The 25,759-nt window shown below is 44.5% G+C and overlaps 1 protein-coding gene across 1 annotated transcript in view; it reads left to right on the top strand.

Moving 5' to 3' along the window:
* The window catches only part of CCDC148 (coiled-coil domain containing 148), a 165,917-nt gene extending 144,173 nt beyond the window's left edge, over positions 1-21,744 (top strand). The window contains exons 13-15 of the mRNA XM_090041252.1: positions 11,909-12,026; positions 14,352-14,492; positions 20,830-21,744. Coding sequence (XP_089897378.1) covers positions 11,909-12,026; positions 14,352-14,492; positions 20,830-20,976 — 406 coding nt within the window. The 3' untranslated portion in view covers positions 20,977-21,744. The remainder of the gene's footprint in view (positions 1-11,908; positions 12,027-14,351; positions 14,493-20,829) is intronic.
* The last annotated feature ends 4,015 nt before the right edge of the window (positions 21,745-25,759 follow it).

Genomic DNA, 25,759 nt, shown 5'->3' on the forward strand with positions numbered 1-25,759 from the left:
GAAAATCAATGTGTACTTCACAGCAGCAGACTGGTGAATCGTTTTTTAAATGTGTAGACCTTATGATGTTCAATCTCACAAATGTTTTCAAAAGTCTACAAAGTGAAGATTACAAAAGAGTTTTAGAAAAGTGGTACAGAGCTCATGACTACTCAACTTTAAGAGTCTTCTTTAGTTGTGTATGAGGCATTGTAGATTTTTCTATAACTAGAAAGATTTTTCAGCGTGTATACAGAAATCAAACAAGAAAAATGTTCAATCTGGAGGCTGAGCTGCACACAAGGAAATGTACAAATGCTATTTATATTTGCATAGAAAGAACCTTCATTTGCATTTGTGTACTAAATAACCTGAGCATGTTCTGTTACATTTACTTGGCAATCAATATTCTCTTATTCCTTAAGCAGCCCGGCTTAAGATAGTGTGTGGAGAAGGAACCATTTGTGGAGGGAGGGACTATTCAGTATATCTATCACGGTATCAGTGTTTCACAAGGATTTCTTGAGTGATATCTTTTACTCGACCAACTTTACGTACAGTTGGACGAGCTCAGTGTCCAAAAGTTGGATACATATGTATCCAATGTGTCTTCATCATTGTTGTTGCTTTTGGCAATCCTTTGATTTGAGGATGAACTCTACTATGGCTCATTGAGTCTTGAGTTGACTTAAATGTCCAACCCTTGAACCACAGACCTGTCTGCAGAACTTGCATGCCTTTCTGCAGGGGAAAGTAGGCTACAGGCTGGGATTCTCCTTTTCCTTCCTTCACTCTCTCTTCTCTGCTTTGAGGGCAAGACACTTCACTTCTAAAAGGTCTGTCACTTGGTTGAGGTTGCAATGCCATTAGTTAGTTGGCAGCCAACTCCTCCCAATTCTTGATGTTGGCAGTTGTTTTCTTGAGGTATGCCTTCAATATGTCCTTGTAGCATTTCATTTGGCCACCACAAGATCTCAGGTCATTATTAAGCTGAGAGTAGAGCACTCATTTTGGGAATCAAGAGACAGACGTATGCACACAATGTCTGGTCCAGCAAAATTGGTGCCTGAGGATCACCAACTCGGTTCTGGTAACACTGGGTTTAGGAGGAAGGCTGCTGTTTGTGCAGAGATCTGATGCAGAGAATTTTCTGGAGACATTGTTGGTGATACCACTTCAGGCTCTTGAGATGATGGTGATAGGTCACCGATGTTTCATATCTGTAGTGGTGACTGGAAATGATGGCTACTTTGTAGACCTGGATCTTGGTGTCCCTCTGGAGACTGTGATGAATAAAGAGAGACTGAAGCGATTTCCCAAAGGAGGCATTTGTGATCCCAATCCTGTGCTGGATCTCTTAATCAGTGTTCACTTTCTGAGAGAGGTGGCTACTAAGGTAGGCAAAGGGGTAGATCCCTCCAGGGTCTTTTTCTCCATGGTAATTTGGAAGGGGGTAGGGGATAACATTCATGACCTGGAGCAGGTAGATAGAGTATTTTAGTCTTCTTGATGTTGAGATAGAGGTCCAACACTAGGTAGGATTTTCCATAAAGATCCAGCATGGTCTGGAGGTTTTCCTCAGTGTGCGTAAAGATAGCACAGTCATTGGCATATTGAAGATCAAAGATGGTTGTTTTGAGTACTTAGGTTTTTGAGCAAAAATGACCCAGATTGCAGAGGCATTCATCCATTTGGAATTCAGTGTTCCAACACACATCCAACATTAAAAGCACCAGTATCTGTTTCATTGTATTCACAGAGGGTCAGATCCTCAGTGGATGTATATTGTCCCAGTTTCATTTATTCTAAATGAGTTATGCAGGTTATACAAATTGAAGATCTAACCCCTGGGGTTTTGTGCAGGGGAGTCAGATGATACTTCTGAATGTTATATTAGATTTTAAATATCATGTATGCCAATATTGGCAAGCTTGCACAACAAGACAGTGTTTCAGAAATGGAAACAGAACTTAGGTCTTCTGACCCTTAATCCTGTCACTGAACCTCTAGATCCACCATAGTGACCAGAACCACTAGATAATACTCCATATAGATCATTTATTCAAGTCACAGCAAAAAGAGGGTAACTGATAATGGGCTGGAAAAAAACCCCTTTAGTATATATGATAAACATATTTTTTTAAAGTTCTCTTAAAACTTTTATAATAAACATGCTAGTTAGTTTCTTACTCTTGAATATTTATGAGGCAGTCTCTGAAAGCAGAGTTTTAATGAAATTATGCTTATCAGAAATTACATAAGTGTGTACCCACAATACTTCAAAAGGTAACTGTACTGAAACTAATCAACTGAGCTCATTTTTCAGCTGTTATTTATTAAAATTGTTACTTACTGTGGTACTTAAAGTAAAAATTGAGTATTAAAAACATTTTAATTTTCATGTTCTGCTGTAAAATTAAAATGTACTTTGACGCAATAGTAGCTAGATGCTTATTAACTACAATATAATAAAAAGAAATGTAACAAAATTATTTCCATGTGGACAGTTTGGCATTAAAACAAGAAGAAACACTTGAAAACAGCTATAAGTAAATAGCTACCAGTTGATAATCTATTTACTATAGATACTTCATCTATATAAACCATTTACCAGTTGTTAATCTATTTACAAATTATAAACCTCCCCCACCACCTTTCTTATGTGTAGATTTCATACCCTTTTGGTTGACTCTGACCAGGAAACTGAAGATTTTTGTTAATATTTTTCCTTGACTCTACAGCACAAATAATATGGTGGTCCTTTCAGGATAATATATTAATGAAAATAAGATTGGTACTGTCACTCCTTGCTTCTTCAGGAAACAAGAGACGGAAACTTTGAGGCTGATTCCCTGCAGCCTTGCTTGATCCAGTTGTGCAAAGCAAGGGCCAAATTGTGTAGAATGTTTCCATTCTGTTTTGATAGTGTTTCCATTCTTTTTGTTTTGGGGCTGGGCCCACTCCTTCCATCCCCCCACTCCCACCACCTTGGCCTGGGTCTTCTGCTCCTCACCCTGCAGCAAGCTGGTTTTTGCCCCCCTTCAGGCCTGCTCCTCCCCTCTCCCCCACTGCTGCCGCATTAGCTGTATAAAGGACCCAAATAGGAGTAAGAGTTTAAATCAATCCTAGATACATAACTTTAGTTTTTCATCTTTGGTATTTGAGCACAACTTCCAGATCACTGAGCGTCATATTTGATACTATTGGATTAGTTTAGAGATGACATAGTAGTGTAGGCAGTAGTGCAGCCTATAGAAGGTATACAAAATAATGTAAATGTTATTATTTGGGTTTTTTAGGAAAAAAGATGCTTCTTGTTTTTCATCAAGAGGTTTTCATGTAATTTCACTTGCTACAAAAGAAGTGAATTATTCTCAATTCTTGCATACCACAACAAATACACTATTTTGTGCTTTATAACTTTTTTTATTTTTTAGCAGTAATAGTGTAAAAATCCCAATAATGTGTGAGGCAAGGATTTTTGGCTAATCTTTTACTAGCCAATTGCCCATCAAGAATGATGGGTGGGAATAGAGGCCTGCATCTGGCTCCCCCCCCACCTTTGGGGCCGGGCCTGCTCCTCCTTTTCTGCACTTTGCCATGGGGCAGGGCCTGGCTCCCCCCCTCCCTGCTGCCATAGTGGGGCTGGGCCCACCTCCCCACCACCATTTTGGGGCCAGACCTGTCCTCTCCCACCCCACCTTCCCGCCACAGTTTCGGGGCTGGGCCTGCTCCCCCCATCAATGTTCCCACTGCTGTTTCTGGGGCGGGCTGAACCCAGTGTGCCCCCCACCCTCCCTGTTGATGTTGTGGGGCCAGCACTGGGCCTGCCCCCTCCACTCTCCTCACTGCCACTGTGGGGCTGGGCTGGGCCCTCCCCCCACCTTCCTGCCACCGTTTCAGGACCGGGCCTGTCCCCCCGCAACCTCCCCACTGCCATTTCCAGGGTGGGCTGGGCCCAGCACACCCCCCACCATACCCTCCATTTTGGGGCCAGGCTGGGCCTGGCATGCCCCCACCCTCCCCACCAGCTTTTCAGGGCTGGGCTGAGCTGGGCCAGGCTGCTGCCCCCCACTCTCCATTTTGGGGCCGGGTTGGGCCCTGCACAACCCCCACCCTCTCTGCCACTGTTTTGGGGCTGGGCCCACTCCTTCCACCCCCCCACTCCCACCACATTGGCCTGGGTCTTCTGCTCCTCACCCTGCAGCAAGCTGGTTTTTGCCCCCCTTCAGGCCTGCTCCTCCCCTCTCCCCCACTGCTGCCGCATTAGCTTGGGTCTGCTGCTTCCCCTTCATCACAGCAGCACTGGCCTCAGTCCCCCCGCTTCCATATTCTCTGCCTGCTGGGAGCAGAGAGGGGGTTGAGTCCAGTGCTGCTGGCCTCGCCCCCACATGAAGCGTCCTGTTCCTGCTCCTCCCCTGCAACTGCTGCCACCTCCAAGGAGCAAAGGGGGGTGTTCCATTCACTCCATTGCCTCCACCTCCAGGCAGCAGGGCAGGCCCCGCTCCATCCCCTGTGTCCCCACCATCATGGCAGCATTCTGCTGCATTGCCACCTCCTGTCTGAATACTGTATTCACACTCTGATTGGTTGTTTCCATCAGCCAATCAGAGTGCAAATAAAGCGTTATGAACAGACAGACAGCGTACGGCTTTTAGGACTGACAAGCTGTATAGTTGGGAGAGAAGGGTACCTTGTTTCCAAAAGCTTGCCTAAGGTCTCTCCCAATTATGTAGTTGGTCCAATAATGGATACAAGAACTGATTGTATTATCAAAAGTTCACTAGTAAAAAGGCTCTGTTAGAAACAGTTTTAGGAGATTTTGCACAAAATTACCCCCCTTTCTATTTTATAACTTAAAAATAATACAGTTCTGTAATTTTTCTTACTTTAAAGGCAGCAACATTACGAGAGATTATCCATTTCTTTAATGGAAGGGGTAAAGTGAGGAGGGTTATGTTTTGCTACCAGTCACGGATATGAGAAAACCTTTCTTATTAGCAAATAAAATGAAAAAAGTGGTATGAAGGTGGTAAAGGATAATGAAAAAGGTATGGTTTCTGAAATGCAGTCTAGTAATTAGGTAACTTGTAAAAATATAAATTCCAAATGATCTGTTCTTTAAACTCTTGGACTAATAAATAATTATGTTAGTACAGCAGTTTGAAATAAATCATTATTACCTTTGTCTGTTTCTTTCAGGTGTTTTGAGGAAACATACATAAGATGGCCAAACATAATTTATTCCTTGTTTTCAAACTGCAATAATATATCCATTTAAAATATAAATGCTTTATATACATAGACATATATAATGCCTGTCACTCATATTCTAGTATGACTACTACTGATACTGGAAATCAGTTTCCACATGTATGGTTCAGGAAACACGCCAGTTGGAGTCTATGTTCCCTCCTACTGTTGGTTGAAGTGGCAAAATGATGTTCTGTTGTTCATTCTGCTTCCTTCACAGCAGAGTGCCAAGCTTATCTATTATGGGCCCATATCCTCCCAGGTCATTAAATGCAGCCTGGTAGACTGTATGTGCTGCTTGATGCAATCCTTGTAGCGGAGTTTGGGATGGCCAACCTTCTTGACTTTTTGAAATTCACTCTACAGAACTCTCTTAGGCAATCAGTTTTTTGTCCATAGGTATGATGTGGCCAACCCAGGATTTGCTTCCTTGCTAACATGGCTTCTATACTTGGCATGGCTGCCAGTCTTAGTACTTCATTGTTGGTGATTTTGTCAGACCATTTAATCCCCATTAAGCTGTAAAGGTGGCATTGTTGCAAGCAGTAAAGTTTTTTGATATGGTGATGAAAAAGGGGACAGGTGTCTAATGAGTATAGCAGGCAAATGAGCAATCAGTTTTGTAAACTTGGCATAGCATTTTGTAGACACTTTGACTCTGTCTTGTCCATAGTCTTTTTTGTAGGTAACCAAAAGATGAGGCAGCTGACTTTAAGGCTAGGGACAGACATTCAAAAAGCCTGAGCCTGAATTGATTCAATCTTTGCAGGTTAGTTTAACTTGGCTAGACTAAACTATTTTGTAACCATCCAGACATCCTTCTGGACTGAAAAAATGCAGGCACATGCCTGCAGTAGTTCAGGCTAGAAGCCAAGGGACATTAGAGCAGCCCTTCCTTCCCTTCCATAGTGCTGAGCTGAGGGCAGTGTGGCCAGGCCCAGGCAGGACGCTCTAATTAGGGAGGGGTCCCCCTGCTTCTGACCTGCCCAGCAGAGAATTGATGATAGTTTTTTATCAACCCTAGCTCAGTGTTTATCACCCCATTAAGAAAACAGAGGGACATTACCAACTACCTGATGATTTGGCCTTTGTCCCATCTGCTACAGCACAGATCATAATGAGCATGTGGTCTGCTAGCTAAAGCTGTGTGTCTGTCTAAGGCAGAGGGGACAGTGGAATTCCTGCTTAGAGGGGAGGGGCGATCAGAAGCCAGGCAGATTCCTGCAGTCTCTGCCAGAGCTGTAGCCAGGGAGCAGAGAGGAGGGATCAGCCCTGCTGTGGAACAGAGAGCCCTGCCCAGCCCCGAGAACATGCCTAGATGCTGGGGGAGTCTGATTTAACTTAAACTAGCAGGGGGTCTGGGACAGACATTGCATAAACCAGTTTGACCCAAATCAGTTAAGTCTGATACTAAATTCAGCCAGGTTTGTCTCAAACCAGTTTTAGCCATTTTCAAACTGGTTTATATGTACTGAACATGTGTTCTGTTACAGGTTTAAACCAGTTTCTGATCATTTAAGCTGCTTTATATATAATGTCTGTCCCTAGCCTAAGCGTGCTGAAAGTCCTTTGTCAGTGCTGGTGTCATTGATAACTGTGCTGCCTAGGTAGCAGAATGACTTGGTGTTGTTTAATTGTCTGCCATTCAGTTTTATTACTGGTGGTGATGGAAGTGATGGATTTCTGCCAGACAGTGGTTGGTACAGGACTTTGCTTTTCTTTACAGTGATACAGAGGCCAAAAAGGGATTCGGATGGGCAAAGGAATTCAGTAAATGTTGCAGGTCATTCTCAGAAAGGGATACACACACATACTTATACATATATGAATGGTCCTGGCCTCCATTCAAATGGAGCTCCTGACCCCAGGCTGTGGAGGCTGCCTGGAACGTCTGCTGGAGGCTGGGATCTGGGGTACAGGCACTCCCATTTGTGGGATGTGCTCACTGATGGAGACTCTGGAGGACTAGGTGAGGGAGCTCCAGGAGGAGGTGACCAGACTGTGAACCATCAGGGAACACAAGGAGGACATCAGTGCTTACTGCCAGGCACCTGGAGAAGGATGCCAAGGAGACCAAGCAGAAGAGTGAGCTTCAGCAAGATGCCCCTACAGATGGAGAGTGGAAATTGGTCACATCAGGCCCAAAGCCACAATGTGCATCAGCTGCTCCACCAATAGTGCTGCACAACAACTACCCAGCCCTAACACCATCAACAGATGAGGCATCCACATCCTCCACACTGAGGACAGGACAGGAACAGCCACGCCAACCAAAGAAGAAATGAAGGATGATTGTTGTGGGAGACTCTCTGCTGCAGGGAACAGAAGGTGCCATCTGTCATCCAGACCCCTTAGTTCAAGCGGTCTGCTGCCTTCCAGGAGCCAGGATCTAAGATGTAATGGTGAGGATCCCAAAGCTGGTCCACCCTATGGACCACTACCCCATGCTCCTTGTCCACAGGGACACAAATGACATGGTGATAAACAGACCCAGGAGAACCATGAGTGACTACAAGACCTTGGGGACAAAGCTCAAGGAGCTAGGAGCACAAGTGGTCTTCTCCTCAATCCTCCCAGTTAGAGACCGTGGTTGTCAAAGGGAGGAATGCATTAAAGAAGTCAACTGAAGGCTTTGGAGATGGTGTCACTGTGTTGGTTTTTGATTCCTTGAACTTGGTATGCAATTCAGTGGTACTGGTTTGCATGCAAGAGATGGTATCCACCTCATGGGCAGAGGGAAGAAGCTCTTCTCTACAAGAATTGCTGCCTTGCTGAGGAGGGCTTTGAACTAAGCATGTCCAGAGGAGTAAGGGTGGATTCCACTGCTGGGCATAAATCCTGTGGCCAGGATGACCCAGGGGAGGGTAGTCATGTAGGGGACATCCAGATGAGTACCAATGCCCTGAGACACTTGCAGAGTGACAGAAAACCTGGGATGACAAGGGGTGAACTCAGGTATCTTCATGGGAATGCCAGAAGCATGGGCAATAAACACAACAAACTAGCACTCATTCTGGCAGACAAAAGTTCTTAGCAAGCTTTCGGGTGCAGTCACCCTTCTTCAGGCCTAGAGGGTCTTTGCTGTACTCCCTGTGACTGAAGAAGTGTGACTGCACCTGAAAGCTTGCTAAGAACATTTTTCCAACAACTCAGCTGGTCTAATAAAAGATATCACATCTGCTTAAAGAATCTTGCCTGTCTGTGTCTTTAGACAAGCACAGCTACAACCAAAATCCCAGCTTCTGGCAGACAAGGAATTTGACATAATTGGGTTGATAAAGGACCTGGTGGGATGATAGATATGATTGGGTAGTGGATATTGGGGGCTATAGGCTCTATAGGAAGGATCGGGTTGGGAAGAATGGAGGAGGGGTGGCTCTCTATGTGAAAGAGCAGTACCCCTCCCTGCAGGTCACATTTGATTGCACGGGGAGGTCCCTTGAGACCCTCTGGGTTAAGATACAAGGGGGCTTATGAGAAGGGGACCCAATGGCGGAAGTCTACTATAGACCTCCCTACCAAGAAGAGGAGAGTGACCAGGCATTCTCAAGGGAACTGACCGAGGCAGCCAGCACTAAAGATTTGATTGTCACGGATGACTTCAACTACCCTGGCATCTGTTGGGAAGACCATTTAGCCAGCTCCAGCAGGTCAACCAACTTCTTGGCAGCTATAGACAACATGTTCTTGATACAGGCTGTGGAGGGACCGATTAGAGGTAAAGCCACTCTGGACTTGATGCTGACCAAAGGGGAAGACATGGTAGGATTGGAAGTACTCTTGGTGACAGTGATCACAATCTGATTAGATTCACCATCCACCAAAAGGTCCTAGACTTCAGAAGAGCAAACTTTAGTAAACTCAGGAGTCTAGTTAGCAAGGTCCTTTGCAATCAGCGACTGGCTGATTTGAGAGTTCAGGAATGGTGGTGCTTTCTTAAGGAGGCAACTCTTACTACTCAAAAAGAGGGCATCCCCATGTAGTCACAAAGAGGTACAGGGGCCGAGAGACCCACTTGGCTCAACAGGGACATTAGGGAACTTGTGAAATAAAAAAAAGAAGCATACATGCAATGGAAAAATGGTTCAGCATCCAGAGAGAAGTACACTCATATGGCCAGGGTTTGCAGATACGAGACAAGGAAACCCAAGGCATGCATGGAGATCAAGCTGGCAACAGAAATAAAAGATAATAAAAAGTCCTTCTATAGGTACATAAGGAGCAAGAAAAAAATCAAGCTCCACTGTGGGACCCCCTACTGAATACCTGGGGGGGAGGGGTGCAGCCCCCAGTGGATTCCTGTTAAAAGGCAGAGCTCCTAAATATTCACTTCACATCAGTATTCTTGAAATCAGACAGGAACTTATCACCTGCCCAGAGGCCCGGAGAATACAAGGAAGACCGAAGTCCACATGAAATCAGTCTGGAACAGGTGAGGGTACTCTTAGTACATTTGGACATTTTCAAGTCTGCTGGGCCAGATGACCTACATCCAAGAGGTCTACATCCAAAGAACTGGCTGAACTCATAGCGGTAACTTTGGCAAGGCTATTTGAAGAGTCATGAAACTCAGGAGTGGTCCTGAATGACTGGAAGAAGGCTAACTATGGTATCCATCTTTAAGAAAGGGAAGAGGGACAACCCTGCAAACTATAGACTGACTTTGGTCCTGGGAAAAATCTTTGAAAAAATTGTCAAGGAAACCATCAACTACCAGCTTGTAACTGGTGGGGTATTAAGAGGCAACCAGCATGGCTTTGTCAAGGGGAACTAACGCCTAATAAACCTGGTATCTTTTTATGACCAGGTAACTAACTAGCTGGACTTGGGACACGTGAGGTTGACATCATCTACCTAGATTTCAGCAAGGCCTTTGATACTGTTTCCCATGAGATTCTCTCAATTAAGTTGGAGGGTACTGGCCTAGAGCAGTCTACAGTGAGGTGGGTTGGCAGCTGATTCAGAGGCTGGTCCCAGAGAGTTGTAATCCATGGGATGGCCTCATCCTGGAGGGCTGTCTCCAGTGGTGTCCCCCAGAGATCAGTGCTTGGGCCTGTACTCTTTAACATTTTTATCGATGATTTGGATGAGGGAGTGGAAAGCGGAATGATTACATTTGTGGATGACACCAAGCTGTGGGGAAATGTGGGCACATCTGAGGACAGGGTAAGGATGCAGGATGACCTTGACAGATTGGTCCAGTGGGCTAAACGCAATCAGATGAGGTACAATAAGAACAAGTGCTGGGTCCTTCACTTGGGTAGGAAGAAGCTTTATCATAACTATACGATCCGTGGTGGTCCACTGGCTGACAATGCATCTGAAAGGGACCTAGGACTGACAATTGACCAGCGGATGAATATAGCCAACAGTGCGATGAAGTCACCAGCAGGGCAAATAGAACTCCAGTGTATATCAGCTGACGTGTTGTGAATAGATGCAGAAAAGTGCTCCTCCTCCTCCTTTATTTAGCGTTAATGAGGCCACAGCTGGAGTACTGTGTCCAGTTCTGGGCACCGCACTTCAAGAAGGATGTGGATAAGCTTGAAAGGGCACAGAGAAGGACCACCTGTATGATTAGGGGCTTAGTGGATAGGCCCTATGAGGAGAGACTATAGGAACTGGGTTTATTCAGTCTGAGTAAGATAAAACTGAGGTGACTTGATAGCTGTCTGCTAGGGGTGTGTGAAGTGGGCCCTATTCAATTTGGATTTGGATTTTGCCTGAATCAGGGACAGTGATTCAATTCGTTGATTCAGATCACTGTCCCTGATTCAATTTGGCCAAATCTGAATCTGGAGATTTGATGTTGATTCAGAGAATCAGTGATTCGGACATAGACACAGTTTTAAAAGTTTTTTCTACATACCTTGAGGTAGCAGGCGCGGCTTGTGATTGCTGTGATGCTGGGGCGCATTAAGCTTCCCACAGGAGTGCAGAGGGGCCTCCATGTGCTCGGCGGTCCCCCTGCATGCTCCCTGGTAGACTGGTCCACTTCCCAGTCTGCTGCTGAGCATGCTGGGGATGCCCCTCTGCCTCTGTGGGACACTCTGTGCGCCCCAGCATTGCAGCACTCACAAGCAGCTTGCTACCTAGAGGTGTGTAGAAAAAACATGTAAAGCTGTGTCTATGTCTGAATCTCCAAATCTTTCCGAATCTCTCCGAATCAATTAGGAGGGTTCCAGTTTGATTTGGAGAGATTAAAGGGTCCTCTGATTTGGAGATTCAGCCACCAAATCATGCCGAATCTCTGCTGAATCAAATCAGGGACCAAAGCTTTGCCTACAAGTATGTCAGAGGTGAACACTAAGATATAGGGGAGCAACTCTTTAGAAAGGCAGCCCTTGGGAGGACAAGGACAAAAGGGCATAAGCTAGCTGAGGAAAAATTTAAGCTAGACATAAGGAAAAACTCCTTTTCTGTAAGGGTATCTAAAATCTGGAACACACTCCCAGTAGAGGTGATGCAGTCACCATCCCTGGAGGTATTCAAGAGGAGGTTGTACAAGCACCTTGATGAGCTCATTTGAGCCCAACTACCCCTTGCCCATGGCAGGAACCAGACTTAAAATCTTACAGGTCCCTTCCAGTCCTCTTTTTCTATGATTTTATATACACATGTACGCATGCACACACACACACACACAAAACATAATATGTATATAATTGTTGTATAGGGTAAAGTTTAGACAAGAACTGTTGGAAAAACGCTGGATGGAGAAAAAGGAACTGGCCCTCCAAGAAGCACATGAGGAAGAAGAACGGCAAAGACGTCTTGAAGCCCTCCGACAACAGGTGCTTTTATATCCTGTATTTTGTATTTCATATGTATTTAAATTACTAATATTTACATAAATATTATGTGAAAGTTATAAAAACAGTCCCTCAACATCAGGAAACAAAAATATTAAAGGTTTTGTAGGAACATTAACACTGGCACATTACATACATCCTGTATGTTAGAAGCTATTGACAAATAAATATAAATTTCTCTGTGTTTGGCCCATTTTCTCTTTTTCTGTGGTTGTTTTTTTTCTTTTTGTTTTTTTCTTAACTCTGTGCAAAGGGTGAAAACAAGGATTTTAAATAACCCTGAGCCCTGAAAAGGGGCTGGAATAGAACACAGATTCTCGGTACAAGGCTGAGTTTAGCTCTCTCTAAAGCTGGTGTAGGTCACAAAAAACTGCATTCCAGGTAAAATTTGTCCAAGCCTGCTGACTCAGATTTTTTACTTTAACTTTTTTCTTGCTTGTCTTTGAATATTTGCATTTTTATTAGTAAATTTCCTTGATTTTTTTTCAAAGGATTATAAAGGAAGAAATCATGGTTGTGATTCTGTGTACTTCATTACTAGGGTACAGGGAAAGGGTGATTTTTTTTTGTGGTCATTCTAATTCTGTGTTATTCTGGAAGTGAGGCTCTGAGGGAGAGAAGGGCATCGGAAAATATAAACAAACCTCAACGTTTGTTTGGCTGCTATTTAATCCTATTTAATCTTTATAAAAACCTATTTCCAGTCAGTTAGTAATAATATTTTTAAGAACTTAATTCAGTTAAAATATTCTGTGCTCATACCCACATCATTTGGGTATTTTATTGCATTCTAAAAATCTTTTAAAATCTTTTTTATTAATCAGTTGAACTACATTGCCTTTGTTTTCATACCAGAAAGTATTTTCCTTGCTGGCAGCAAGCTTGGTTGTAAAGTCAGTGAACTCTTAATTTGTAGAGACTGATTTTGCTTGGTTATTAAAGTACCCACCAAAACTGGTTTTATCAGGATAACTGAGTTCCACTTAAATTATTCTTCTAACAACTATTTTTAACTCCATTTACACCTAGTATTATTGAAATCTTATTCTGTGAAATACACACCTTAGCTTTTATGTGGAGCAGATAAAGTTAGTATAATGGAGCCTGGGGTGTTGAAGCTGAGCCACTGTGCAGCCAGGAAAGCAAGAGGGAGCAAAAGGGAGCCAAGTGATGTGTGCATTTCCCTGGAAAGAAGTCCTGTGTGTTCTGGTCCCTGCTCCCAGGGCTACATATTAATTTTACATTAGTTAGTCAATGGACCAAACACAGAAATAATCCTGGGAGCTTCTGCTCCTGCTACCTCTCTGGCCTCATGACTCTCATATTGTTGGCTACCCACTGGAGATGCAGAAGGTACTGTTCTCTAGCTTGTCAGTTAGACAGGCTCTTGGAGGTAATAAGATATGGATTTCAATGTCCTCAGGAGTGCTGTTAAGCACCCAGTGCTTGGGTGCTTGACTTACCCTCACGTTTGGTATACTTTGGAACCTGTATGGACAAAGAAACCTAGGGTGGAATTCAGTTCCCTTTTGTATACATAAATGGAAGTTTTTCCAGCCATGTAAATAGCCTTTTTTGGCACTTCAGCACAGTCTGCAATTCTTTTACCCTCTGTTACCTATGTAGTATGGATGCATAAGTGTAAGTGCAGTAGGCTACTCACTGGACAGAGATCTATGTGGCTACACCCAATGGATTCATGTATGCCATAAATTCGTGTCAAGAACAATGGACAAACAAACTGGACAAAAGCAGTGTCTAGTGGCGGTTAGATGCTGAAGGAAGAGGGTCTTTCCCTGTTTTAGCCTCAATTGCACTCTGCTACCTGCTATGAGAGATCAGCTGTCTAAGCTTCATTTACTTAACTCTTTTCAGCCTGTGATAGTTAATTTATTCACTAGCTGTTTAACTGGGGCTATTCAAAGGCATTTGAGACACATATCAAAAGCTCTTTTTTTTTAAAGCACATTTCCCCTGCATTTACACACAAATCCAGGTAATTTCCCATCTCCCCATCCACCTTTCCCTGATTTTTTGGATTTTGCTGTAACTCTTTAATTCAATAGAGGAAGCTGAAGGCAGTAGTGGCTACATCCTTATAACTTCAAAAACAATTGTTGGGATCTTGTTTTTTGGGTGGTTCAGAGTTTGATAGATAGGGTCCTGCTCATTTCCATGTGAAGGCAGAGAAGCAACATAATGAAAAGACAAGTGGTACTGGTAAGGAATTTCTCTTTCGTAAGCTTAACTCCAGTCAGATGGTGTTAGTTGTCTGTCTAGTAAATATTTGTATGTCATATTGCTTAGGTTGCAATTGTTGCAGAATTTGATCCAGCTAGAATGATGGCTGACACAGTGGCATCTAAGGCTAGAATGGGCATTGGAACTGAAGAAGAATTTATTCTTCAAAGGCCGCTGTTTAAGTTGCATACATACAGTGAACAACAGGTAATTGCCTCTATCATGTAATTTATAGTATGCAAATTAATATATCAAAACCAGAAATATGAATAATGGAAAGTAAATTTCATGAATTAATACAAAAATATTGAGGGTTTTTTTAGAAATCTTAATATTGTTAAAATGAATAAAGTAAACTTTTGATGTGTATTATGCTTATATCTAAGACTGCTGATTTTTTTCCTGCGTTAGCATCAAGCTAGATATTTAAGTCAAGTTTGTCCTGACTGAAAACACCATATGAAGGGAGAGAGACTGTTGTGAGAATGTCTATAATGGGAACATCTTTTAATGAAAGAGTGCTCATTCCATAGTCTTAGAGTCCTACAGAACACAAAGTATATAGTACACTGTACAGTATATAGTTTGGTACAGTATATAGTATAATCATTATATGTCTAACTTTAGAGCATGGGCATCATGTTGGAATTTAATATGCATGGGATAGATGGAGGAGGTATAGAGCCTAGTCAGCCATAAAGAAAAACACCAAATTGGAATAATTATACTCCTATACTCAGAATAAGATTGCTGGGGGGACATTCCTACTTCTGCTGGAAATAGAAATTAAGAAAGGGTACAATAGATTTTGTGGCGGAATGCCGGGCTAGCGGTTCCGGCACCACTTAGGGGAGCCGTGGGCTTTGCGGAGCTGTGCGAGCACGCGGCTTGTGGGGCAGGATTGGAGGTAGCTTTATAGCCGCCCTTGAGGTTCGCCGAGTTGGCACAAGTAGACGACTTAGAGTAAGTTGTTAGTTTTTTATTCTATAGGATGTCCGTTGGTTCACGAGGTTCCAGAGCCAGCCCTTGCGTTCCAACAGTGGAGCTAGTCCAAAGCTAGGTGCGGCTGCCGGCTCTTTAAGTCTCAGAACTGGTCAACGGCTCATTGATATGGGTTGTTAGTAGTAAAAGTTATTACAGAGTAGATATAGAGTAAAACAAAAAGATTTTATTCACTCACCTGGCCTCAACCTCTTACGAATAAGAGGGGAGGCCGGTTGGAACGAAGCTGCAGTAAATACAAGTATAGCGAGCGTAGATATGCTGTCTAAGCTACAATGAGAGGCAATCAAGGAGTGGAGTCTCTGATGTTTCTTCAGTTACAGTATGCTGGATACAAAGGGGGTTTGTTGGTTCACGGGGTTCCAGAGCCAGTCCTTGCGTTCCAACAGTGGAGCTAGTCTAAAGCTAGGTGCGGCTGCCAGCTCTTTAAGTCCCAGAACTGGTCAACAGCTCATGAATGGGATATACAGTACAAAACCGTAACACAGTGAATCGTTGTCAGTTGTCGGATTTTTGAGGCCTTTGTCTTCGCTGGGGTACGCCCAGACGGAGAGGCTGAGAACCGGTCTATAGGGTGATCGGGCCTATAGAGTTTTCCAGTCGTCGTCTCTGCTGTTTTCTGTTTCTTTGCCTCTTTATAGATGTTGGTTGGACTGCCTCTGTGACACTAACTATGATATAAGCTGAGCATACAGGGATAAGATAGTTTCTTTTACATAGTAATTGCTAGGCAGACTTTCTACATAAGTTTCATTTCTGCAAAAATAACACTTCTAGATAAGAAATGAAATCTACAAAATGTGCATGTGTAGCTTAATGTCAACAGAGAAAAATACAAAGCGCTCATTTAGCTTACTAGTTAAGACTTCAAGGTTACATAAATGTGAGAGTGCCACGCGGCAGTTATACAGAAGAAAAAAAAATAAAACAGTTACAGGTTTATTGATTGATTGATTTTGCCCCACATGCTATATCCGCATGTTTTCATAGATTTCATAGACATCAGGGCTGGAAGGCACCTCGGGAGATCATCGAGTCCAGCCCCCTGCCCAAAGGGCAGGAAGTCAGCTGGGGTCATAGGATCCCAGCAAGATAAGCATCCAATTTACTCTTGAAGGTGTTCAATGTAGGTGCTTGAACCACCTCCGCTGGCAGACTGTTCCAGACCTTGGGGGCTCGGACAGTAAAGAAATTCTTCCTTATGTCCAGCCTGAAACGGTCTTGCAGGAGTTTGTGACCGTTCGACCTCGTCATCCCTTGGGGCACTCTGGTGAACAAACGTTCCCCCAGATCCTGGTGGTCACCCCTGATAAACTTATAGGTGGCCATCAGATCACCCCTGAGCCTACGCTTTTCCAGGCTAAAGAGTCCCATGTCTCTCAGCCTATCATTGTAAGATCTGTTTTCCTGACCTCTGATCATGCGCGTGGCTCTCCTCTGGACTCTCTCAAGCTTCTCCACATCCTTTTTGAATTGCAGAGCCCAAAACTGGACGCAGTGTAAAATACTGTGTAAAAATACTGTCATGTTCTTGTATACAAATGCAGAAAGTATACTTAAAAGCAGTGGTACACTGTTTTAACAGAACACATTTTGCTCTGGTTTACCCTGAAGTTAGATATTACTTGTCATTAACGTTGTTCAGCACTTTCCATTATAAAGGCCTGTTCCTGGTTGACTATAACTTTGCCAAACTGTAATCATTCAGGCTGGAATGTTTGTATGCTGTCTGCCTGGGGTTCATGTGTTTATTTTGGAGTGTGTGCTGGAGCTTTTTCAGCCAAAGTCTGCCTGTGCTGAGCATGGTCCATTCACTCATGCTTCTTTTATGCTGATCATCCTGCACATACACTGTCCCCAGCATGATTGATGCTCAGTACTGGGGTAACCCGGGTCATTCTGCACAATCTCTACTTCTGGTAGCCATTGGAACTGGGGGCAAGTTCCAATCCTCTCTGTTTTGCACCAGTGATGCTCAGGCAGAGAGGAACTGGAGAAGCAAGTAGCCAAGCTGCATGTAGAGGGATGGGGATATAGAAATCAGAGATTGAAGCTGGATTAGGAGCAGAGGAAAAGAAAAGAGGTAAAAGGAGGTGGATAGTGGAAATTGGAAAAGGGTCAGCACTTGGATTTGAATCTGGGAGCCCTCAGCCTCTGTGTTCCTTTGCTGCTTGTAATTATCAGTGAAACTCACTGGCAAAGCATGTTTCATCTCCTGCTGTAGTGATTGGGCCACAAAGCAGTTAACAGACTAGTATTGCTGCCTTGCATGCCACTGGTTCAGGTGCTAATCGCTTAATTGGGGAGCACTATGGTTTCATGTGATGGAGATTGTTTGTTTTTTTTTAAATTAGGAAATGACAGTAAAAACCTTTTAAAAATGTTAAGATTGAAAAATCAAGTAGCCAAAGGTTAGAAAATGACAGAATGAAGTTTCCCTTTTGCAAAAGGATTATCTTTAAATATATGATAATATATGTGTATGATCACATATTATTTTTCTCAGGGGACCTCTACCTCATGTAGTGCAGAGGATGGATAGTATTCGGGGAGTCAGGGTATGTAGTGAATGATGCTGTTTGATAGGATCGTGGTTTATTTGATGAGCTGGAAGGTTTATTTGTTGAAGTTGGAAGGTGTGTAGTGAATGAGGTAGGGGACTGTAGGAAGAAAACGGATGGTCTGTGCTTTAACTATATAAACTGCTGTAAAATGCTTGGTATTCTGAAAAAGCGGGCCTTCAAGTTCACAGTTTGGAAATCCAAAATTAGGGGATCCTTTTAACAATTTTCATTGCATGTCTCTGGCCTTAATTGTTTGTCTGTGTAAAAAAAAAATAAATTAAAAAATGGGGGGGTAATATTACTATATTACTACTCATTCACAAAGAAGTACTGGAAGTAGGGCTGTGCAAAGCTTCAGTAGCTGACTAGATTCAGAGGAGATTTGGCCCAATTTGGGGACCGAATCTCCAAATCCGAATCAAATCAGGAGACCAATTAAAAGCTCTGAATTGATTCGGATGCTTTGAATCGATTCAGAAAAGATTCAGCCACTTCAGAGATTCAGCCATAGATTAAACAGGCAGCTGATACAGCTGCCTCTGGTTGGTAAGTCTGTTGGGGTTGGAGGATGGGAGAGGGAAGGGGCATGGGGGAGGGAAGTATTGGGACTGGGACAAGTTACCCAGCTGGGGCAGGGGGCATGTTACTTGGGGAGGGGGGTGGAGGGGGGTGGGATGCAGGCGTGGCAGCACTGGGAACAAGGGCTCTGCCCTGCTGCTACTTGCCCAGCCAGGGCAGGTGGGGGGAGTCAGGGTGCAGGCACGGCTTGCTCCAAGCAGAAGGGAACAAATGACAGCATAGCATAGCCTGCTCTCCCAGCGTTGCCTTGCCCATATCCCATGCCCCACCGTGCCAGCTGGCAAGCGGTGCAGGGTTGGAGAGCAGGGGCTGCAATGCAGGTGCAGGAGCTCTGGGAGAGGGGGCTATGCCATGCTGCCACCTGGAGCGAGCCGCACCTGCATCGCATTCCCCCCTCCGTACTGGCTGGGCAGGCAGCAGCAAGGCAGAACCCCCACAGTTCCCCCTGCCAGGGCAGAGGCAGGCACAGCCAGGGGAGACACAGGAGAAGTCCCCATGGCTTCGCTGCCCAGCCCCATCCCCTGCCCGGCTCAGACTCCTGGTACTTAAAAAAAAAAAAAAAAAGCCCCACACTCACTGGCTTTGGCAGCAGTGATTTAGGGCCTCTGAGGGCTCATGGCAGAGCCCTCCTGCACAGCATGAGACAGTGGGGAACAGCAAGGATTGCTCCCCCCCACTTGGCACCCGCACAGCAGCTGCCCTATGTTGTGGGTGCAGTGCAGCTCAGCACGGTGTATGAGAGATGGGGTGGCTCCACTTGACACCCAGAGCCCAGCATTGCACAGCCCCAGCTCCCAGACAGTGTTCAGCACCCTGGCAAGCCATGCTGCACTTGTGCGGTGTGACAGCTTCCACATGCCAATGGCAGGGGGGGCAGGTGATCCCTGCTGCCCCCCCTGCCCTGCACTGCATGGGGGGGTGGGCTCTGCCACAAGTGCCCAGAGGCCCCAATCACTGCTGCTGCAGCTGGTGGGTGTGGAGTTTAAACAAATAAATAAAAAAGCCATGCATTCACTGGCTGTAGCAGGGGCTGTGGAGGCTCTGAGCTCACATGGCAGAGCCCCCCAAACAGCCCCCACTTCCCGATCTCTCCCCTGCCCAGCCCAGCCCCTGCTGGCCCCCCTGCTCGGCCCCAGACTCCTGTCACTTTTTAAAAAAAAAAGCCCCTCACCTCACCAGCTGCAGCAGCGGCAACTGGGGCCTCTGAGGGCTCATGGCACAGCTCCTCCATGCAGTGTGGGGCAGTGGGGGGCAGCGGGGATCACCCCCCTGCTTGGTACTCACACAGCAGGTATCGCATTTCACAGGTGCAGTGCAGCACAATAGGATACCACGTGCTGCTTGGGAGTTAGAGAGGCTCCAGTAGTCAGATGGAGCCCAGCATTGCTCATCCCCAGTAGTCTCAGCTCCCAGACAATGTGTAGTGCCTTGCCAAGCAGCACTGCACCCATGCCATGGGGCAGCTGCCACGCAGGTGCCAGGTGTGGGGGGGAGGGGTGATCCGCGCTGCCCCCAACTGCCCCTCACGGCATGGGGGAGCCCTGTCATGAGTGCCCAGAGTCACTGCTGCTGCAACTGGTAAGTGAGGGGCTTTTTTTTTTAAGTGCTGGGACTATGCTGGGGCTGAGCAGAGGATGGGGATGGGCAGGGCAGTCATAGGGGCTTCTTCTGCTGCTCCCCCCGCTTGGGGAGAGGCAGACACAGCCAGAGGAGCTGTGGGAGAACCTGCAGCCTTCCAGCTGTGCCTGCCTCTCCCCAGCCAATCTGAATCACCAAATCTGTCTGAATCAGCAGCGAATCTTCTGAGCCGATTCGGCCGAATTGATTCAGGACAGTGATCTGAATCTCCTAATCGAATCACTGTTCTCCAAATTGGCCAAATCTGAATCTGAATCAAATACTTCCCTATTTGCACAGGCCTACTGTGAAGAGGATTTATTTAATATTTGTGAAGAACTTAGATATCACAGCAGCATATAAGAGGAAATTAAAGTCCTGTCTTCAGGGTGGGGTTTCATGGTGTATGTTAAGAACACGACTTTAATTTGATGAAAATCTCAAGTTTTGGCTGGGCCGCAGTTTCTGGGGATTCCAGACCAGGAGGAAGTTGATTAATTTTTCATCAACTTTTATAGCTTTGCTGGGGGAAAGTCATGAATTCTGAATGAGGCCAGTGTCATGTGTTAAAAATAGTCGGTGATTGTAAAATTAAAGACTATAACATAATACATGGGCAAAAGGGGTCTGAATTAAGGTGATTCATTCTGGACTTTTTTTAACTTTTGAGGGCTCAATTTTACAACCTTTTAAAGTTATTTTTCCCCATACAGAGATTAGCTTTTTGTGATTACACCATTGTAAACAGTTCTGTTCATCATCACTGTATTTTTTTTTAACAGATCATTTCTGACCCTAGAGTTCGTATTGAGCTAGCTCTTCGAGAAGCTGAACTTCATAACACGCTTTATGCGAAAGAGATTTTGCCAAAAATTCCTCCATTGAAGCTTCCAAGAAGGGATATGGAATCTACAGTCTTTAAAATTTAAAATACAGCATATACCAACGATTTGTGTTTAATGTAGTCTATAATATGAAAATTTTTAATAAACTTCCTACATCTAGGATACTTCATAGAACTATTTACTCCTTAGTTTTTGCAGTCATTTAAAAAAAAAGCCAGTCTGCATTTGCTTTGCAGTGCTCAGTAGACCATTTAACACTCCCCCACAGTCATGAATAAAGCTTCATAATGTCATATTCTTGAAGAACACGATTTACTGAAACTGTAATGTAATTATCTGGAGCCAGATCAAACCCCTGTCTCAAATGCCCAGGACAAGTATTTGTGCATAGAATCTTTGCTGGATTCCCACATAGCATCACATCAGGGATGGGCTTTGCCCCTCTGAGTATCCTGGGTCTAGTCCACCATCAAATCTGATGAATCTTGGGGGATTCCTGGAGGACAGAGACTATCAGCATGGCCTGTGTGTGGCCTCTCTCTGTTTCTGGTCTTTGGTAGATTTGCAGCCCACAAGCTTGGCAGTTCTTTTGGAACTTTAGGGTTACCATACGTCTGGGTTTTCCTGGACATGTCCTCTTTTTGGGTCCTCTAATCTCTGTCTGGGCAGTTTTTTGAAATCTGAACAAATGTCCGGGATTTTGTTCTGCTCCACTGGTGGGAGTGGGGCAAGGGTGATTGGAGGCAGGAGGCACCATGTACATCTCTATGTGCACACACGTGTCTGGCATACAGCCAGGCAAGGAGGGGGACCAGCCTTGCCAGCTGGATGCAGGTAAGTGCAAGGAGTGGGGCTTGGAGAGCCAGGGTTTGGGGACTGTCTAGGGGGAAGCAGGGGGGCACGGTGCTGGGGCTGTGGCAGGGCAGGGGGGAGGTGCATGCCCTTCCAGTAGGGGAAGGGGGGGGGCCTTTGATGGCAGTAGGGAACTCTGTGGCTGGGCTGAAGGCACAGGGCCCAATGCCCGTGCTTGCAGGTGCAGAGTGGCCAAGACACACTTCTGCAAGGATGTGACCAGGTTGCCTGGTGCCGCAGATGAACCCCAGCCCAAGGCGGGGGGTGCCACAGGCCACCCCTCCCCTTACTTCCCACCTATGCCAGGGCTGGACTTGCTCTACTGCCAGCTGCATGAATTGGAGTCCCTGTGCTCTGGCCTGGTTGGGAGAGGGGTAACTGGGGGCCCCCTTTGGCAGGGCTGGGGGGAACAAGGGTCTGAAGGTTGGGAGTGAGGGGCACTGACAGTGCCAGGGGGGCTGTGGCTTGGGAGGGAGGGGATGGGGGGAGTGGCTTGTGGGCCAGGAATGTGGGGCACTGGCAGCACCAAGGGGCTGCGAGTCAGGCGTGAGAGGCACCAGCAGGGACAGGGGCCTGCGGGTTGGGAGTGAAGGGCAACAGCATGGACTGGAGGCAGGGGTGGGGGACTGAGGGTTGGGAGTGAGGGGCATCAGCATAGCGCAGGGGGACAAAGGACTGTGGGTCAGGAGTGGTGGGCACCAGGGCCAAGAGAATGCAGGTTGGGAGTGAGAGGCAGCAGCAGGAATTGGGGGGCTGCAGGTTAGGAGTGAGGGGCACTGGCAGAGCTAGGGGGTTGTGGGTTGGGAGTGAGGTGTCCCCCCAACAGGAGTCCTCTTTTTTGGAACTGGAAATATGGTAACCCTAAGAACAATACAACTCGGAACTGCCGTCCTCACTTCCCAGCAGAAAACAGCAGAGAGGACCCTCCCCACCAAGATAATGGAGGATATGGACTGGCTCTTGGTAACCACCATGCAACCAGATGGGGTTCTTTATTTAATTGACAATGCAAATCTAAAATATTTTTACAAAATTGTCATTTTAAATGGTGTATAGCTGCATCCCACAGAACTTTCATTTCAGGTTCATTGAGAATTTGATTTTTTAATTACAAAACCTCATTATCCTGAATACCTCTATTATTCCTTGATTATTATAAGAGGAAACTTAACCTTTCTCTAAATTTAGAAACCAATTTGGTGCAACATGTTTACTGCAAACCAGTCATCCAAACAATTTCATTTTGCAAATTAGTCTTTCTGAATAAATTATAAAATTAGAAATAACATTTCAGCTCTGGGATCTTTACTGTGGTGTTGAAAAAAAGCAAATATGACTAAGTTAAACAAGAGATGTCGTTATGTTTTATAACTCTGTCAGCCTTTTTTAACCTTTCACTACATTTGTGTAAAATGGATGTAAATAAGAAATAGCAAATATACAACTAGTGACTTAAATTATTCAATGTTCTTTTTTTTTAATTGTGGTCAACTGAAAACTTGTTGTATTACTTCTTAAAGCATATATTTGTATTGGGATTTCATTATACGTAAGGCGCACATACTGCACATATTATGCAGTAATCAGAAACAACAAATATCAGAATGCCTTTAAGATTCATGTTACGGGGTGTAGGTTGTAGCCATGTCCGTCTAAGGACATAGGCAGACAAGGTTCTGTAGGTGAATCTGATATATTTTATTAGACCAACTTAAAACTTTAAATTGGTCTAATAAAAGATATCAGATTCACCCAAAGAACCTTGTCTGCCTTTAAGATTCATGTACATGATTCCTTGTCTCTCTCAATACCTGTATGTCCCTCATTGCCATAATTCTCTCATGCCTCAGAGTTGTTAACAGATTGTATGCTCACAGTACCTTGAGAAATAGGGAATATTTCCCTGTTATACAGATGGGAAATAGGGCACAGAAGACTAAGTGATGTTTGTTTCAATAGCTGTAACAGGCTAATTGCCTGTGTCTGAGAAGTATGTAAGAGAAGCCAAGGAAAGAGCCAGACCTGCTGCCTATCCACACCAGAGGAAATACACAGGATGAAGGATCTTAAAGCCCAGTGAGTGTCCAGCTGAAAAAGCTTTGACAGCCATGCTAGTTATGCCCATCACCTGGGGGCTTGATTGCTGCATGTCTGTGCCCAAACTGCAGTGATGTTTTCATTTGTGCCATGGGTGACTAGTTGCTCTATATACAATATGCTGAGCAAGCTACACAACTTGTTGGGGACTTAAGGGGAAAGCTAGCCTTACTTCTCTTCTCCATGTATCCAAGGAGATCAGGTTGGCTTGCCTGAAAAGCTGAGTTTGTGGGGAGAGACAGTGTCCAAAAGCACAGGGTCTCAGACAGTCACTTGTTATTGTGCCTGAAGGCAGGCTTAAAAATCATTTCAGTGTTTTTTGTTGTCACAGGGTAATTGCCTTTTGCTCCTGCATAAATGCCAAGCCATGTAAAGAAAATAGATGTTTAGATGAAGCGTAGATTGATTTTTGAAGCTTGAGGCATTGATCCTATGGTAACGTTCTGTTATACTTAAGGTTCTATTGCTCTTATACCTCTGATCATTTGGTCCCTTTTGAAATAAATGGATGAAACTCCACTGCAGTCCATTGGAGCACATCTGTGCTAAGTTACAGCAGCAGACAGTTTGGCTCAGTGATTCATATTTTATATTTGAGGCTGCAGTGTGGATTTTGAACCTACTTCTGAATGAGGGTCAAACATGGAAGGAACATGACAATGATGCCTAACATTTTTTGTGCAGTGAACAAAGAGCATGTTAGCTTACAGGTGCACTGCATGGAGTATATACTGAAGCAGCAGTTGTTTTATGTTGTAACATTTGCATAGCATACCCTTCCCCAGCACCTTCAGTTTGGAAGGAGATGGGGCTATATCACTTCCCTCAACCCTGCTCCTTGGAGATGTTAATTAGAATGAATCAAAACCACATTTTTGATTATAAATGGACACTTTCTCAAGAACATTTCCTAGAAAACTTTCTATAAAAGTACCTAGGGAGTTTATGGAATGGCCTTCATTGGAAGTTTTCAAGAAAAGGCTGGATAGGTATCTATCTGAGAAGGTTTAGGTGCTGAGAATTGGAGCAGATATCCCTTGAGGTCTTTTCCAAACCTATGATGCTTTTATATGATTCTGTGATTTTTTTCCCCTCAAAAATGAAAAAAAAAAAAAAAGAATCTACAGGATTTTCAGTTTTGGGGACCTGGGTGAAAAATCAAAACATTCTGTGAAATCCTGTTGCACATTAAATGCTTCTTTACCTGAACATTTTTCGCAGGTTTTCTTGCTTTATGCGGGTTCTGAATGTGCAAATTTGCTCTTATGTGATGACCCTTTTTATACCAAGAATTCATTATATGCAAGGTAAATTCACTCATATGCAATTGGTGTGGTAGAAGCCTGCAGTCAGCTGCTTTCTGTGGTGCGTTGTGGGAGTGATGCACCAAAATAGTCTCCTGTGGGGATCTATGCTCCTTTCTCATTCTCTGTGAGATATGTTTCTGTAGTTGCCATCCCCATTATGGTAACATTCACCACCACCCTGTGCTTGTGTGTACTGTCTGCTGCCAGTGAGAACTAAAATTGTCTTGTAAAAGTGGTAGAAATGGGTCTGGGGGTCAGTACAGTCAAGGTCTTGGAATGCATCCCTATTTGTTACATTGTAAAGTGCATTCCCTTTATGCAAATTCAAGTTATGTGCCATTTTCCAGGAATGCATGTACAGCATAAAATGAGGGAAACCTGTATGCTTTCCAACTAATCCTAATACTGATGCTCTCACTAACAGCGCCAACTCTCTCTCTCCTTTTGCACCTAGGTAATAAAAGGCATGGAATTCATGCTGTCTCCTTATCAGAAGTACGAGGTGTGTAAAGAAAAAAAAAAGATCCAGAATAGCCCTTTTTCTAGTAGTAGTTTCAAGTTTGTAATATCTTCCTATAGTATTTTTGACTTGTTACAGTTTGACTGACAAA

This window comes from Crocodylus siamensis, chromosome 4 (genome assembly GCF_052110815.1).
Source record: "Crocodylus siamensis isolate JL-2025a chromosome 4, ASM5211081v1, whole genome shotgun sequence".
Classification (NCBI taxonomy): Eukaryota; Metazoa; Chordata; order Crocodylia; family Crocodylidae; genus Crocodylus; species Crocodylus siamensis.